Source organism: Medicago sativa, chromosome 7 (genome assembly GCF_051527215.1).
Source record: "Medicago sativa cultivar Bolivia chromosome 7, Bolivia_mono, whole genome shotgun sequence".
Taxonomy (NCBI): Eukaryota; Viridiplantae; Streptophyta; class Magnoliopsida; order Fabales; family Fabaceae; genus Medicago; species Medicago sativa.
The window spans coordinates 20,071,992-20,088,786 of record NC_140755.1 but is presented as its reverse complement, the minus strand read 5'-3'; the positions used below and the strand labels follow the sequence as shown (position 1 = coordinate 20,088,786).

Here is a 16,795-nt window from a genome sequence, read left to right as displayed (position 1 = left end):
TCTGTTCTATTCTCTTCACTTCTTCTCATGAAACTTCTCGAACATTCATGTCTATGTTCCAAATCCAACAACAACCTCGTATCTGTTATAAAATCATCTCACTTCATCTTTCTTCCAACAATATCAATCACAAAAGCAAAAACAACAATCTATATCTTAATTACTTTACTCACATTACACAACATGTTTCATTTGAACAACAACAACAACAACAGAAAATCACAACCTTCTTCCTTGTACGGAACCCCCCAATGGAATTCTCCTCCTCATTACAACAAGAAAGCACCGTCCAAGGTGGTTTCAATTCCTGTTCATTTCGTGGGATTAGAGAGAAACAGAGCCGATTCAGCAACGAAGATTCAGAAGGTAGCAAGAGGGTTTCTTGTGAGGAAGAGTGTGAAGAAGATGTTGAAGATGAAGGTGGAGTTGGATGAGATTGAGAAGAAGGTGAATGATGAAGAAACTGTGAAGATGATGAAGAAGGAGCAAAAAGAGAGGGTAAGGATCGCTGAAACCATCATGAATTTGCTTCTTAGGTTGGATTCTGTTAGAGTCTTTCAATGTTCTGTTCTTAGGGACTTGAGAAAGTCGATTATCAAGAGGGCCATTGTTCTTCAAGAATTTGTTGATCAAATTCAATTGGTGGGTCCCACAGATGAGGTTGAAGAAATGGAGAAGGAGGAGGTGGGGTGTGAAGAGGAGAATGAGGGTGGTAAGAAAATTGAACCTTTGGTGGATGAGGATGGCGAGGACGAGGTGAATTGTATGGAGAAAGAAGAGAGGGGGTGTGAAGAGGAGAATGAGGGAGATGAAAAAATGGGATCTTTGGTGAATGAGGAGAGTAATGAGGATGGTGGTGAGAGTAAATGTGTAAAAGATGATCATTTTTTGATGAAGGAGGAGGATGGTGAAGATGAAGAAGATAACAAAATGGAAGCTTTATGCAAGGAGGAGGAGATGGAGAAAGAAGATAAGGGGTGTAAGGAGGAAAATGAGGGAGGTAAAAAACTTGAAGCTTTGGGGAATGAGGAGAACAGCGAAGATGATAGTGAGGTAAAAGAAGAGGAGAATTCGATGAATGAAAATGATGAGGATGAAGAGAAGATGGATGTAGAAGAGAAGGAAGAGAGTGTGGGAACAAGTTTGGTGGAGGAAGGAATTGAGGTAAGTGTGGATGTGAAAGAAGAGGAGGGGAGATTTGGAAATGGATTTGAGGAGGATAAGGAGGAGAATTGTTACAAGGAAGAAGATGGTGGGAATAGGAAAATGTTGAAAAGGATGATAGAGGACAATGAGAAGATGATGGAAATGATGGCACAATTGTTTCAGAGGAATGAGAAGCAAACAACACTTCTTACATCTCTCACACAAAGGGTGGAGCAGCTTGAGAGAGCTTTTACTTGTGACAAATTGAGGAGGAAGAATAAGAAGAGGAGAAATGTTGATGCCAAACATAGATATAATGGTTGCATTTGAGTTTTGCTTTTCTTTGTAATCTTGCCTCTTATATTTTATTCTTATGTAATGAATTTTGTTGTCTCTCAATCATGTGTTTATTGTGACCAGTGTATTTAACTTCAATGAAAGTGGCTTGTCAATTGCCTTCTGAGTTTTGTAAACACATTGCCTTTTCTTTAATCGTTATCTCTTAATAAGCAATCTGATTCTGGAGAAATATACAAGTAAGATACACAAAATAACATTAATCAAAGTGAATTCAGTCAATTGCATCTACGATTTTGGTCGTCTAATTTACGATTGAATACTCGCTATACTTTGCTCAATTCCTTTCCACTCCGTTACGCTCAACTGCCTAGTTTACTGTATACACAATTTGAGGCTTTTCTATTCCTTCCGAGTTATAACTTCTGCTAATAAATAATCATATAAAGAAGAATGTAGGAGTCGAATCCAGTTAAGCAGTTTTACCCTCACCTCGAAAAGATGTTCTATGACACAATGTGTTTATCGTATATTCAACAGATAATAAATTTGTTTGTAAGACAACAGTTAAGTACATGTTTACTTCTGCGAGTGTCACTAAATTCACAGTGACAAGTGTAGAAGTTTGGTTTCGAGCTTCTATAAAACTGCGGTGAAAGCAGCAGCAGACGCATGAAAAATCAAACCAAAACTAAGGCTCGACCAAGAGGTAACATTCCCAACCTCAATCAGAATCTTGCTTAGCAGCAGTCAACTGGCTTTCGAAGAGTTGTGCAGCAGTCTTGCCCATGATCCACTCTAAATCAGAAGAAGGCAAAGGTATCTGATTAGCAATAAGCTGCACTGCTTCTTTGGCTCCTTTGTATCCACATTCAGGAACAACAAATGGGAAATCACTGCAACAGCAACAACGTTGAAAAAACTTAACATGATGTTTTCTGAACAAAATTTAATACCCTTTTTCCTATTTTTACTGTATGGAAGTTACCTGCCCCACATTACACGATTAGCACCAAAGCTAGAGACAAGTTGGGACAAGAGAGGAGACAAATCCAGATAAGGAAATGGTGTTCTTGACACTCTGAAGAGAGCACTGAATTTCACATATACCTGTCATCATAAATTCAAATTTTAGTATTCCTAATCTATGAAGCAATGACACTAAACGTCAACACCGGTATTAATTTGAGACAATCAATTAATTGAATGTGATCGCACATCTTGGTGTCGGACACCAACACGTGTCAAATACCATACATGCCTTTGATTATAAGTGTCAGTACTACAAAGTTCTGAATGCTTATAGGCTTCATTATTTAAGGGCGGAAACAAAAAATAAAAGATTGCAATTACTTTGGTAAGGCATTTAAAAATCTTATGAAGCACTGCCCAGATACAATACTGACACATCCACAATAGCAATAATTTGAGAAAATGAAATGATTGAATGTGACCACATGTGTTGGTGTTATGTCTATGTCAGACACCGAACACGCTTTCAATCTGGCGTCAGTGCTACATAGATCATATATGTATTTAGACATAAGCTTTCACAGATTTACACCTTTTATCATGTTTTACATTCATTTGACATAATGAAGCACGGACACGGACACCGGACACGGACACCGGACACGACACAGACACTGGCACGCCGACATAGCTAATAATTTGAAAAAAATCACATAATTCAGTGTAATTACAAGTGTTGGTGCCGTGTCGGTGTCTAACACAACACGTGTCCGACACCGGGACACGCCTAAACCGAGGAGTGTCCGTGCTTCATGAGAAACCATGATGTTATAAGAAAATTAAATTAAACTGCAATTAACAAAATAATCTAGGCATGCTTGACTTACTTGTGGGAATCTAGATAGATTTAAAAGCTTGGAAAATACAAGACCTTCCTCGTCATTTCTGCAACATAGTATTCATGTAAGTGTAACTTTCTCAGCCTTTGAAAGAAAGAATGCAAAATAGCTTACAATGGTGGTTTGCAAAAGGCCAAGTGATCAAGCAATACAACTGTAGATGGAAACTCTGTGCACAATTGCTCAATTTCGGAAATATGCAGATCAAGCCCCTGAAATTATTCAACTTATTGAATATGTTCCAACAAATGTAAACAAGGGTGGAAATAATAGACAAATATAAATATTCTGACGAACTAACCACGAATTTCGTCCCTAAACTTAAACCTTTTCTCCTACTTCGTCAGTTAAATTAATGATAATATTACTCAATTTCTATTCTCTGATGTTTTGTCAGAGTTATCACATTAGTCTCTGTTATATTTTGATATACTAATAGGGACTAATCAAACGGATTTTAAAAAATGTTACGAGACTAATGAGATATGACAAACTTGATATATTAATTACTTGTTTTGAGGAAGAAAGTAGGAAAGAAGATGCAAGTGTGTTTGGTTCTGCATTGACAAAAATTGATTTTGTTTGAATTGGCTAAAGTGATTTGAATGTAAAAGTGGATTGAACAATAAATTCAAGGTTAAAATAATAGTTCTCATGATTAAAATAAAAGGGGAAAAAAAAATACCTTCATACACATGAAGCCAACTGCTACATTGAGTTCCCCAGCCCTTTTGAAAATTGTCTTTCCTATTTCATTTGTCATCTGCAATGAGATCATTTGAATATAAATCAGGACAAAAAATTGATCCAGAAGGGTCTTCCCTTGCTAAGTATCCTTCCATCTGAACTTATTCATAAGAAAAGGTCTTGGCAGATTTCAATCTTCAAGCCCGGCAATTAAGAAAGTCCTACCAATTCCCTTCCTATGATGTTTATTCGTGTAAGTTGATATAAATGCATGTTTGGAATGGCGGTGAATTGACGGAATCATTGTGGCACTGTAATTTTCGAAGTATAGTTTTTGCTAAAAGTTACAGTGGTATATCGTGATTTTGCCAAATTCCCCGTCAATCTAAATAAGCACAACTTATAAGTAGATACAATCACCAATAGATTTATTAATTACAAACTTCCTAACTAATCAAAGTAATATAATTAATACTATCTGTTCAGCTTATACCATGAACAAACTGATATATGTCTGAAAAGAAAAGAAGTTGCCTACCTTTTCACCAGATGGCCACAAATAAGGGTTGAATCTAACAGCACGGTAGCCATCCTAAGCCAAATAAAAAGAAAACAATCACTTATAAAGAACTCGACTGTGTGATGTGATCTATGAAGCACCATCGAAGACACGAACATGACACTATTACAGACACAAAGACATCGATAATAATTTAAACAAATGGAAGTGAGTGAATTTAACTACGTGTATTAGTGTCTTATCGGTGTCAGACTTCGATACATATCTGACCTTGAGAACAAGATGTTCAAACTGCTTAAGCCCGCTTCCATCATCAGCTGGATTAGCAAGACAACAACCAACAAATTTGGTTGGATATTTCTTTAAAACACTGTCCAGCGAACAAATTTATATGAATAATAACTATTAGTTCCAGCATGGAATACAAATACATGTCAAATGCTAAGATATTGTGTTAAAACTATATATTCCATCTTCACCTACTGACATTTCAGTATTATCTAACGGCAACAAAAGCACCAAAGGCCTCTTTTGGTTGACTTATTTGAATTGATCTAATGATATATGTACTTCTGTAACTGTTTGAGAGAGTTTGCGGAAACAACTTATATTTCACGTCCATAAGCTGCTTTCAGTATATTTCTACAAATATGCTGTATAGCTTATGAAAATAGTTCTGAGCATACATGAAAACAGTTTACCTTTATTTTATTTTTGTTATAGAAATAGTTTATATATAAGCACTTTTATGATAAGCATCAACGAACACTTTATTAAGCTGTTTATCCAAATGTAGCTTAAACCATTGAGTTTTTCGTCCATCAAATGGGGAAAAAATGAAAAAAGTCAAAGATATATATACCTTGTGACATAACTATGATCAAATTTATGATTAATTGGCTGTACAATGAGTGCACCATCTACTCCTGCTTCCTCCATACGCTGCAAAAGTTTGGTACCACAGCATCCATGATACATAACACAAATCTAATCAGAATCAATTTCTAAGTAGCCTTAAACAGTTAGGATTTTAGGACACTGCATCACATTCTGTAATCTTAATCTATATGAATGAAAACAGGGTTTTAAATAAAGGTCTGCGACCACAATCTCAGCCAAGATATAACGATTTTTTATGTTTCCGAAACTGAAACGCAACTGCGATTGAGCTTGTATCGCTCATATTTGTCCATAATTCATTGCAATAGTAAAAATTGTGATGCGGCCGCTATTTAAAACCTTGAATGAAAGTGACAACATTTGAAAGATGCCAGAATAAGTATCACAAACTATTTGAAAACAAATATGCAAAATTTAGAGACAAAATCATTCAAAAATGGGCAAAAAGACGAAAATACAAACCTGGAGCAGAAAATCTACATTTCCTGGTAAATTGGGCTCTTGTCCAGGAGAGTAGGGGAATTTACTAGCCTTAATGTTCAAAAACCAAAACAAAAAAGGTCAATGCTGGTGCTATATTAAAAAACAACCTTATCAAAATCATAACAAGAGTATATAGTCTAAAAAAAAAGTCTTTTAGTTTGCCTTAAACCTCTAGTTACTAGGGGAAAGGGCTCCAAGTAATTCGAAGTTCAGTTGAGAGGTAAGTACATTCTGGCCAAGGAACGATCCGACCAGGATCGAACTTGGGTGCTCCAGATTGATTCGATCTTATTAACCACTTTAGTCCAACCACTTGGATTACAAAAAATTTATTATGCAGAAAAGTTTTGATTCATAAAAGTAAAATTAATTGAACAACAACCAAGCCTTATCCCACTAAACGGGGTCGGCTACATGGATCAAATTACGCCATAGTGTTCTATCATAAACCATATTTGAATCCAACTCGTTGACCTCTATATCTTTTCTAATGGTTTCTCTTATAGTTATGCTAGGTCTTCCTCTACCTCTTTTGACCTGACTCTCCTCCATCTGATCTACTCTTCATACGACGGTATCTCTATAGGTGCTACCCTCACTCTCTCCCTAATGGTGTCATTCCTAATCCTATCCCGTCTAGTCTTACCGCTCATCCAGCGCAACATCCTCATCTCCGCTGCATGACTTACTTGGTTCTCGTGTTGGCTCTTAACCGCCCAACACTTCGTACCATACAACATCACCGGTCTGAGTGCTGCACGATAGAACTTTCCTTTCAACTTAAGTGGTACTTTCTTATCACTCAAAACACCTGAGGCTCTTCTCTATTTCAACCACCCAACTTGAATATGATGATTTATAAAATTATTGATAAAATTAAAAAAAATGTCTTTTAAAGACATTAGGTAAGTAATATAGTTACTTGCCCCCTTAACCATGTGGTTACCACGAGAAAGGGCCCAATACTCCAGAATTTGGCCGGAAGCTAAATAAAGTCTAGCCAAAGATTGTTTTAATCAGTGATGAAACCAAGGTTCACTAGTTTAATTCGATCTTAATTGAAGCTTATTAACCACTTAAACTCAAAATAACTTAGCTAATAATATAATTAATTGAAACTAATAGCAATAATTAATAAATAAATAAACAATGTTTGAGGTTTGGTGTAAAGAAGAATTAACCAAACTGTGAGAAAGTATTGATATGTTTTTGTTACCTCTTGAGGGGAAGCCCAAACGTGTAGATGTGAATCAATGACTTTGGAGGTTGAAGAAGTTGAAGGGATTGTTTCACCTGAAGACATTCTAATTGTAGTATTTGAAGCAACAGCAACACTTCTTAAACTGAAACTGAACGTGGGTTTCCTCGAACAATGATTTATACGTACAACTGAAACTGAAACTGAAAGTACGGTGCTACTGAATCTTAGCGCCATTTCAGGTGATGCTAAATCACCACCTCATTCTCGTACCCAATTTCTTATTATTTTTTGAGCATCTTTGCTCCATTTACCAAAGCTTCATTTATCCCTTTTCATTTTATAGTTGTGTGACATGTGGTCAATTTCAAGGAGTAAAGTGACTAATGGAGTCTACATTTAGGGACTAACTTGACTAACGGAGCCTGCATTTATGAATTAAATTGACTAACAGAGTCTATTTTGCAATTTATTTGCACTCAGGGATTAAAGCGACGACTATTTTCCTATTCATGGACTAAAATGACTAATCTCCCTATTTTTTATCATCATCATCATCATCATCATCATCATCATTATTATTATTATTATTATTATTATTATTATTATTATTATTATTATTATTATTAATTATTTTAGGAGATTATTATTATTATTATTAAAAACTAGCAACAATCTCATGCTAAGCATTCGGACGGGCTTCGAAGAGAGGGGTTGTGCATCAAAGCGCATTACAATACTATATGAATTGAGAAAATAAGAAGAAAAAAAACTAATGATAAAGTTGACGTTAATAATAAAAGGGCAAATTACTTTGACTTCCCTTAAGATTTTCTTAAATAACAAAAGCACCCTTCTAATTTTCCAAACACATCAGTCTCCCCTCATTTTATCCATTTCAATAACTTTGTAAGTTAAATGAGGTATTTTTTTCTTCTCACAATGGAGAAAAAATAACAACATTTGTTTTTAGCACCAAATAGAATCAAACATCGGCAATTTGTTTTCCTCTATCAATTGAAACTTGTCAATTAGCAGAGCAGTAATATTCAGTTCAAAGCAACCTCTTGGAATGCATTCCTTTTTTGATGACTCATTTTATACGAGTGAATTCGATGTGATAACATATATAGTTGATTTGGAAGAATACATGTGTTGTGTTCTATTCATTCTTTTGACTTTCAAAGGACGCGGGAAATCACTACCCTAAGTATAAGACACTTCAATGCCAAGTTTTTTAGTAAATTTTCAAAAATTGTGTAATTTTTTAATTGATTTTGTGTACTTGTGCCACTTTATTCGAATTTATTCAATATGCAATTTTATTCGAATTCACGCTGGGTTTAATTAGTCTTCGCAGACATTATATTATTTAGATGTCAAAATCATAAAATAAATGTAAATATAAACAAAAATAAAGGAACAAAAATAATACACAGAAAATCTCATTTTATTAATATGATTGATACATTTACAAGGAAAGGTGGTTGGAGAATATGAAGGTGAAGCAAAACCCTAACAATTTCGATTCACCTAAGCACCGATGTCGATAACGCGGAGCAAATCAACCGACACCGTATTCGTCGACCCCTCCACTCATCGAAGAAGAAATCGCTTGGATTATGGGACATTAGCCACTTGTAGTCGCCGGCAACGCTGACGTCACTGCTAACGTCGTATCATTTCTCAACGAGACTGATGAAATGCCCTGAATTTCCCTCTCCGAGAAGCTATCGTATCAAGGTTTTTTTATTTTAAATTCCGATTTTTAACGCCAAAAATTTGAATATTTGATAATCTATTATAACATTACAAAATCACATAATATATTAAATTTAAAATTATACTTAATTATCAGTGGTTGAATTCCGAATCAATCTCGATCGTATATATTTGAACCTTGAATCGTTGTCAAGGCCGATCCAATGTTTATATTGATTTTACTTACCTTAGTTTTTACGTACCTTAGTTTTTACGCATTTGTGCCAAAAAATAGATAAAAAAGAAGAAAAAGAAACATAATAAATGAAGAGATAACTAATGTTGATGTCAAAGTGGTGACTAATATAATATAGTATAACTTTTCATAAACATAGTACAGCTTTACAAAACCTTACATGATTATATTCAAAAATTAAATTATTTAAAAATATTACATGATTATATTCAAAAATTAAATTATTTAAAAATAAAAATTGCATAATACATAAATGAAATCAGAATTAGAACTTGAAATAACCTTGTATTTCATACATATATAATAATCTCTCTCACATAATATGCATGACTCCAATAAATGTATTTAATACATGAAGAGCAATTTAGAATGAGTTTTTATGATACAAATCAAAAGTAAAGTGGTTATAAGATACAATACATAGATTATTTTAAAAAATTGTTATTTGATAAAATAGTAGATACATGGTACATGAGTGATATATGGATAGGAATATACAATCACTTACTCATTATCACACGACATTCATGACTCCAAGAGTCATATTTAAGTTATTAATTTGTTTCCTTCAAAAAAAAAGTTATTAATTTGTTAATTTGGTTCAATCGAATGAATAAATCTAGACTTTAATTAGTATTCAATATTAATGAAAAATTATATACACTTTTATGTCCATCCAATCATATTTGAACAAATAGATAATTGTTCCCTAAAAAATAAAGAGATAATTGTGAGGAACTAATATACAAGAAAAAAAAATTAGTGATTAAATAAAAAAAGAAAAATTAGACGGGTGGGGATGGCCCATGACCCTCATGGAGTGGGACTGACTCTATAATATGGAATGTTTCTCTTTAGCCCCTAAATACATATTTGGTAGTTATCTACCAGATGTATGATTATTTCGGGAATTATCTCTCGGACGTGTGTTTGACAAGAAAAAACATACATCCGATAGATAACTACCGGATGCGTATTAGGGGACCATAGATATATTAGAGGGGTCTAAAGATAAAGATTTATATGATACGTGGCTCTACTATATGGATTGGGTTGGGCTGACCCATTTATGTATTCGGGCCTTGCAGGGTGGACTGAACTGGGGCGGACCAACCCATATGACAACACAACATTGTTAAAATAAACATTATCAATCCATTTAGACTATTATTATTCTCATCCTACTTATTTATCATGGGTCCTATTTTTTTTTTCCAAAAATACCCATGGTCCGGGTTATATAATCCGAACTAGATTGCCACGAATTTTTGGATTATATAATCTGAAATAGTCATTGACCATAATTTTAATTAGACTTTGGTTTATTTATATTATTTTGATGCCAAAATCATAAAATAAATGCAAATATAAACAAAATTAAAAGGACAAAAAGATACAAAAGATCTCACTTTATTATTATATCAATACATTTACAATAAAATAAAGCTTAAGTTTATTACATAAAGGGGGCTGCTAATTTACACCCACCAAAAAACACTAAGGTGTAAAATAGCAAGCTACACTCACTTATATTTTACTAAAACACCTTTTGTTTCTTACTAAAACACCTTTTGTTTCTATTCTAATTAAATTTAAATAGAAGGACAATTTTGTAACTATCTTAAGGAAGATCCTTAAAAAAAGAAACAAAAAAAGACAATGACATTCTTAAGGTACAAAACATGAATAGAGACAAACTTTAAGGAAACAATATTTAGAATGGACCAACCCATATGACAACACAACATTGTTAAAATAAACATTATCAATCCATTTAGACTATTATTATTCTCATCCTACTTATTTATCATGGGTCCTATTTTTTTTTTCCAAAAATACCCATGGTCCGGGTTATATAATCCGAACTAGATTGCCACGAATTTTTGGATTATATAATCTGAAATAGTCATTGACCATAATTTTAATTAGACTTTGGTTTATTTATATTATTTTGATGCCAAAATCATAAAATAAATGCAAATATAAACAAAATTAAAAGGACAAAAAGATACAAAAGATCTCACTTTATTATTATATCAATACATTTACAATAAAATAAAGCTTAAGTTTATTACATAAAGGGGGCTGCTAATTTACACCCACCAAAAAACACTAAGGTGTAAAATAGCAAGCTACACTCACTTATATTTTACTAAAACACCTTTTGTTTCTTACTAAAACACCTTTTGTTTCTATTCTAATTAAATTTAAATAGAAGGACAATTTTGTAACTATCTTAAGGAAGATCCTTAAAAAAAGAAACAAAAAAAGACAATGACATTCTTAAGGTACAAAACATGAATAGAGACAAACTTTAAGGAAACAATATTTAGAATGGACCAACCCATATGACAACACAACATTGTTAAAATAAACATTATCAATCCATTTAGACTATTATTATTCTCATCCTACTTATTTATCATGGGTCCTATTTTTTTTTTCCAAAAATACCCATGGTCCGGGTTATATAATCCGAACTAGATTGCCACGAATTTTTGGATTATATAATCTGAAATAGTCATTGACCATAATTTTAATTAGACTTTGGTTTATTTATATTATTTTGATGCCAAAATCATAAAATAAATGCAAATATAAACAAAATTAAAAGGACAAAAAGATACAAAAGATCTCACTTTATTATTATATCAATACATTTACAATAAAATAAAGCTTAAGTTTATTACATAAAGGGGGCTGCTAATTTACACCCACCAAAAAACACTAAGGTGTAAAATAGCAAGCTACACTCACTTATATTTTACTAAAACACCTTTTGTTTCTTACTAAAACACCTTTTGTTTCTATTCTAATTAAATTTAAATAGAAGGACAATTTTGTAACTATCTTAAGGAAGATCCTTAAAAAAAGAAACAAAAAAAGACAATGACATTCTTAAGGTACAAAACATGAATAGAGACAAACTTTAAGGAAACAATATTTAGAATGATGAAAGTGAGTGTAAATTAGCAGTCATGTGTGTGTGTCTATATATATATATATACACTAAACCAGTTATTCTCTGCATAAAAATTCAAAGACTTATCCTTTCAGTCGGATAGAAACAACAATAACGACAAAGTTCTCCCTCAAAAGATTTAATTGTGTTGTATTCTCAGGGTTTACGTGAAACTTAAGATCTCTGCTTAAACTGAAAGAGATAGGAATCATTTTGTCTAAGTGCTCTCTGATGTTATTTAGCTTGTAATATGTTATCTATACTATATATAATGAGAATACATGAGTTTGGGCTCACTGTTTTATCCTTTTATGATCCTTCAACCCGGAGAGGCTGACATCAGTGCGAATCCTGAACAGATGGGGTGGTTTTCTCCCGTTGTAGTAAAATGCAGCTAGCTTGGTGTTCGGATCAATGACAGAGTTTTCCAAGATTTTTTTGTGTGTGTGGTTTACTGGTTATGAAAACAAGGACACCTATTTATAGAGGTTTCGAGGAGTCGTGGACCACAAAAATTGTCGGTTCAATGAGGACCACACAAAAAATCTTGTCTTGAACTATTTCGGATTATATAACCCGAAACATCCCCCACCCTACGTAAAGTACGAACTTTCTCTCATTTTCACTCAGTATTGAAGCATTTCAGATTATATAATTCGTAAAGCTTCGATAGGATTTCAGATTATATAATCTGAAACAAGACAGATTTTTGGACAGTGATATATAACTCATAAAACACATTTTTCAAAGGTTTTTATCAGCTTTAATGGCTGGTAAAACCCTTTTGAACACGTTTTTTTACTATGCATTAAGTGTAGTTACAATCAATGCACTTATTCCCATATAAATACCCTTCCAACCTTCATCATTTCCCACACCATCATCTCATTCTCTCTCCTCCTCTTCCTTCTACAACAATGGGTTTCCATCGTTGGGCTTTCATAAAAAGGTACTACTTTGGAAATTCAGGGATTGCATGAATGGTCAATGGGATGGTGACGCACTGCAAAGAAGCATGGTCGATCTGGGTGTAAGGTTGGTTTGTTTGCAAGGTTGACCATCAAGGTCTCTTTCGCCCTGGAAAGGAAACAAACCTTAACACCCCCCCCCCCCCAACATCTCTGTCTCCTTCCCATTCCCCTCCTCCTTTCCACTCCATTAGCTTGCACCACTGGTTTAGCTTATGGTTTTTAATAGACTAACATTAAGTTTGAATATTTTATGTAATAAGCTCTTTCGCTCTAGAAACGATACAAACCTCACCCCTGCTTCCACCCCCAACATCTTTTTCTCCTTCCCCCTCCCTCCTCCTTTCCTCTCCATCAACTTGCACCACTGGTTTAGCTTAGGGTTTTTAATTGACTAGCATTAAGTTTGAATATTTTATGTAATGGGGCTACTAATTTACACCTATCTAAACACACTAAGGTGTAAATTAGCAAGCTACACCCACCTAAAAATACTAAGTTGTAAGTTAGCAATCTACACCCACTTGATTATATACACTCATTTTTATAAATTTTATCAAATTGTTTACACCCACCTAACTAATTTACACCCACTTTCATCATTTCAAATATTGTTTCCTTTAAAGTTTGTATCTATTACATGTTTTGTACCTTAAACATGTCATTGTCTTTTTTTTTTCTTTTTTTTTTAAGGATCTTCCTTAAGATAGTTTCAAAACCGCCCTTCTATTTAAATTTAATTAGAATAGAAACAAAAGGGTGTTTTAGTAAAATATAAGTAGATGTAGCTTGCTAACAAAGTTAATTGGCCAAATAGTAAAACATAATGGTCGACATGACCTGTAATTATTACTAGACGCGAAAACGGCTTTTAATAAAGAGAAAGTAATTTTACACCAATAATTGTTGATAGCGTTTAATCAATAATTCCATAGCAATCGTCTTCATTTTCTTGAAATTGCTCTTCGGTGGCAGATTCGCCATCACTTCCTGAGACGGTAGACATTGCCTCTTGTAATTTTTTAAAAAATTCTTTAGGATCCGAGGTGGATGATAAAGAAGCCATTAATTTTGCTTTATTGGCTAAGAAGGGCGTTTCTTCTGGGACAGAGACTCCTTTGCATTTAGAGGGGTTATTTCTGAACCAATCGTCTAATACCTTGGAGTCTAGAAGGGCTGGATTAAACTTAACCCACCACTTAATTTTAATTTTCTTGACTAATTCTTGACCAGTACATTCGGCCCAAATCTGCTGAGTAGCAAATGACCAGGCAGTAATCCAAGTTATGCCAAAAACGGCACAAAAGGCCAAAAGACTTTTATGCTTTGGGCAAGTAGTTAAGTGAGAAAATCTTTCATAGGCTTGTAAAGCATAATCTGGTAATATGTGTTTGTTAAGGCCATATACTTCGAACCATTGAACAAACCAATTAGGAAAGGATAATGAGATCTTTTTATTAAACCAGATGAACCAGGTATGTTCATATGGTAAAAGATGCAAAAAGAAGCTCCATGCATCCATATAATCAAAGTAGTTGTAATGTTGGGGAGAAAAAACCCTAGAAAAGGATTTCTTGGTATAATGAGCCATTCCCCAATCAGATGGAGATAATACCTTGTTAATTTTGAATTTAGAAAATTTAATAGATGAATTTTCTCTTTTATGAGTCAGAGTAATAGAATCTGAATCAACTAATATGAATTCATAATATTCTCGGGTTTTGGATAAATCTTTAGGTAGAAACCAAAATCCCGGAGGAAAATTTTTTGAAGTAATTTGTAAAAGTGATGACCCTTCTGGGCAGTAATGTGATTCCAAAGGAATAATTGGCAAGGCAATTTCTTTTGTAATAAAGTTCATCCTCTCCAAAGGAGGAGGAGAATAATATGCTAATGGTGAAACGGATGACTTCTGCGAAGTCGTAATTCTCTGATTAAACTGTGAAGGTGAAACCAACACAATTTGGGCTCCAGCTCCGGAGGAGGAACTTGGAGAGTTAACTTTTGATATGTATGTAGGTGATGATCCTACTACAATCTGTTTATCATTTTTGGGTAATGGAGGGCCATAGGAGTCTTTACTGGAGGTTAATTCTTTAGAACTCATGATTTTCCCTGCAAGAATTCTCTTGTTAAAAAGTTCGGTAAAGCATTTTTTAATGCCTTCAATATGCATAATTTCAAAATCAAAACATGCAAGTAATGATTGCCATCTGGCAAAAATATGTTTCGAAACTAGGTTCTTAACATCTTTTTGTAAAACACTTTTTGCTGATTTACAATCCGTTTTTAAAATGAATGATTTTGAAAATAAATCATCTTGAAATTTCATAATGCATAAAACAATGGCTAAAATTTCTTTCTTAATTGTACTATAATTTAATTGAGGCCCCGTCCAAGTTCCCGAATAAAATCTAACAACTTGTTCCTTTTCTGATCCCGGTGACACTTGTTTTAATATCCCTCCAAATCCTAGATCTGAGGCATCGGTTTCCACTATCAAACTAGCACTAGGACAAGGGATTCCTAGACAAGGTAATTTTTTAACTATTTTCTTAAGGTTAATAATACTGTTGGACATGGTTTCATCCCAAGGCGGAGGATTCTTTTTTAGTCGCCTAAATAATGGAGCACAAATGATTCTTAAATTTGGTATAAATTCAGACACATAATTAAGACATCCTAAAAACCTTTGTAATTGAGTTTTATCTCTAATTTCATTAGGAAATTTACTAACTAATTCTAAAGACCTACTAATAGGAGTATACATTCCTTGACTTATGTCAAAACCTAAAAATCTTATTTTTGATTGAAATTTTTTTAATTTTTTCTCTGATAAAGCCAATCCATTAGATTTTATAATTTCAAAGAACTTATTCATATGCTCTATATGTTGATTAATAGAGTCCGAGAAGACCAATATATCATCTAAGTATACTATTACAAAATCAGAATATTTATTAAATATATCATTCATAGTATTCTGAAATTCCGAGGGTGCATTTTTTAATCCTAAGGGCATAACATTCCATTCAAAATGCCCAAAAGGTACTACAAACCCTGTTTTATACTTATCTTCTTCCTTTAATTGAATTTGATAATATCCAGATTTAAGGTCGAATTTTGAAAAAACACTTTTATTTTGTAATCTATTAATTAAATCTCTTTTATTAGGAATTGAATATCTAATCCATTGTAAAGCCTTATTTAAGGGTTTATAATTTATAACTAATCTGGGACTCCCTCTTTCTAACTCAGCAGCGTTAACTACATAAAAGGCTGAGAAACTCCAAGGCGATTTACTAGGCCTAATCAAGCCTTTATCTAAATAATCTTGTATTTCTGTCTTACAGTAATTCATTTGTTTTTCATTCATATGTATAGGTCTAGCTTTAGTCGGTATATTAATTTCTTTAAAGTCTGGTTCATAAGGTAACGATACAGTATGTATTTTTCTTTTCCAAAAAGCGTTAGGCTGTTCAGAACAGAGATTTTTAACAAATTTTTCTTGCATATTTTTAATTACCTCTTGAATCTTTTTTGATTGTAATTGTTCATCTATTCTTTTGTAATGTATTTCTTTATTAATAAAATTAATTTGTTTTCTTTTCAAATCTATTTGATTTAATGCAGATATATTATTTCGTTTAACTGAATTAATATCTCTTATTTTAGGTTGATGTATAAATTCAAATTTCACCGTTCTCCCTAAGGCTTCTGTAATTATTTCTTTATCATTAATCATAAAGGGATATAATAGCGTTAAAAAGGGCGTTCCTAAAATTATGTTTTCTTTCATATCTTTT

At 33.2% G+C, this 16,795-nt stretch overlaps 2 protein-coding genes across 3 annotated transcripts; one reads left to right on the top strand and one right to left on the bottom strand.

The window, feature by feature from the left end:
- Window positions 1–4: 4 nt before the first annotated feature.
- LOC146904901 (uncharacterized) lies at window positions 5–1,621 on the top strand. The gene has a single exon (XM_085722765.1). It carries the CDS (start codon window positions 28–30, stop codon window positions 1,474–1,476), a length of 1,449 nt encoding a protein of 482 aa, XP_085578891.1. The 5' UTR covers window positions 5–27; the 3' UTR covers window positions 1,477–1,621.
- A 278-nt stretch (window positions 1,622–1,899) lies between these two features.
- LOC146904900 (catalytic/ hydrolase) lies at window positions 1,900–7,398 on the bottom strand. Of its 2 annotated transcripts, none has more exons than XM_085722766.1 (10): window positions 7,121–7,398; window positions 5,884–5,952; window positions 5,384–5,463; window positions 4,747–4,891; window positions 4,540–4,593; window positions 4,000–4,077; window positions 3,429–3,526; window positions 3,303–3,360; window positions 2,432–2,553; window positions 1,900–2,339 (listed from the first exon to the last, which is right to left on the bottom strand). In XM_085722766.1, the coding sequence occupies exons 1-10, from the start codon at window positions 7,337–7,339 to the stop codon at window positions 2,168–2,170; spliced, it is 1,095 nt and encodes a 364-aa protein (XP_085578892.1). In that variant the 5' UTR covers window positions 7,340–7,398; the 3' UTR covers window positions 1,900–2,167. The 2 variants fall into 2 exon arrangements, with proteins under 2 accessions (XP_085578892.1, XP_085578893.1); XM_085722767.1 differs by having other exon boundaries at window positions 4,792–4,891.
- Between the last annotated feature and the right edge of the window lie 9,397 nt (window positions 7,399–16,795).

Excerpts from the sequence above, each read along its gene's own strand:
- LOC146904901 (XM_085722765.1), top strand. The coding sequence starts at position 28 with ATGAAACTTCTCGAACATTCATGTCTATGTTCCAAATCCAACAACAAC.
- LOC146904900 (XM_085722766.1), bottom strand. The coding sequence starts at position 7,339 with ATGGCGCTAAGATTCAGTAGCACCGTACTTTCAGTTTCAGTTTCAGTT. Across the intron at positions 4,892-5,383 it reads GATCATAGTTATGTCACAAG|TGTTTTAAAGAAATATCCAA; the intron begins GTATATATATCT and ends TTCGCTGGACAG. Across the intron at positions 3,527-3,999 it reads TTGGCTTCATGTGTATGAAG|GGGCTTGATCTGCATATTTC; the intron begins GTATTTTTTTTT and ends GAATAATTTCAG.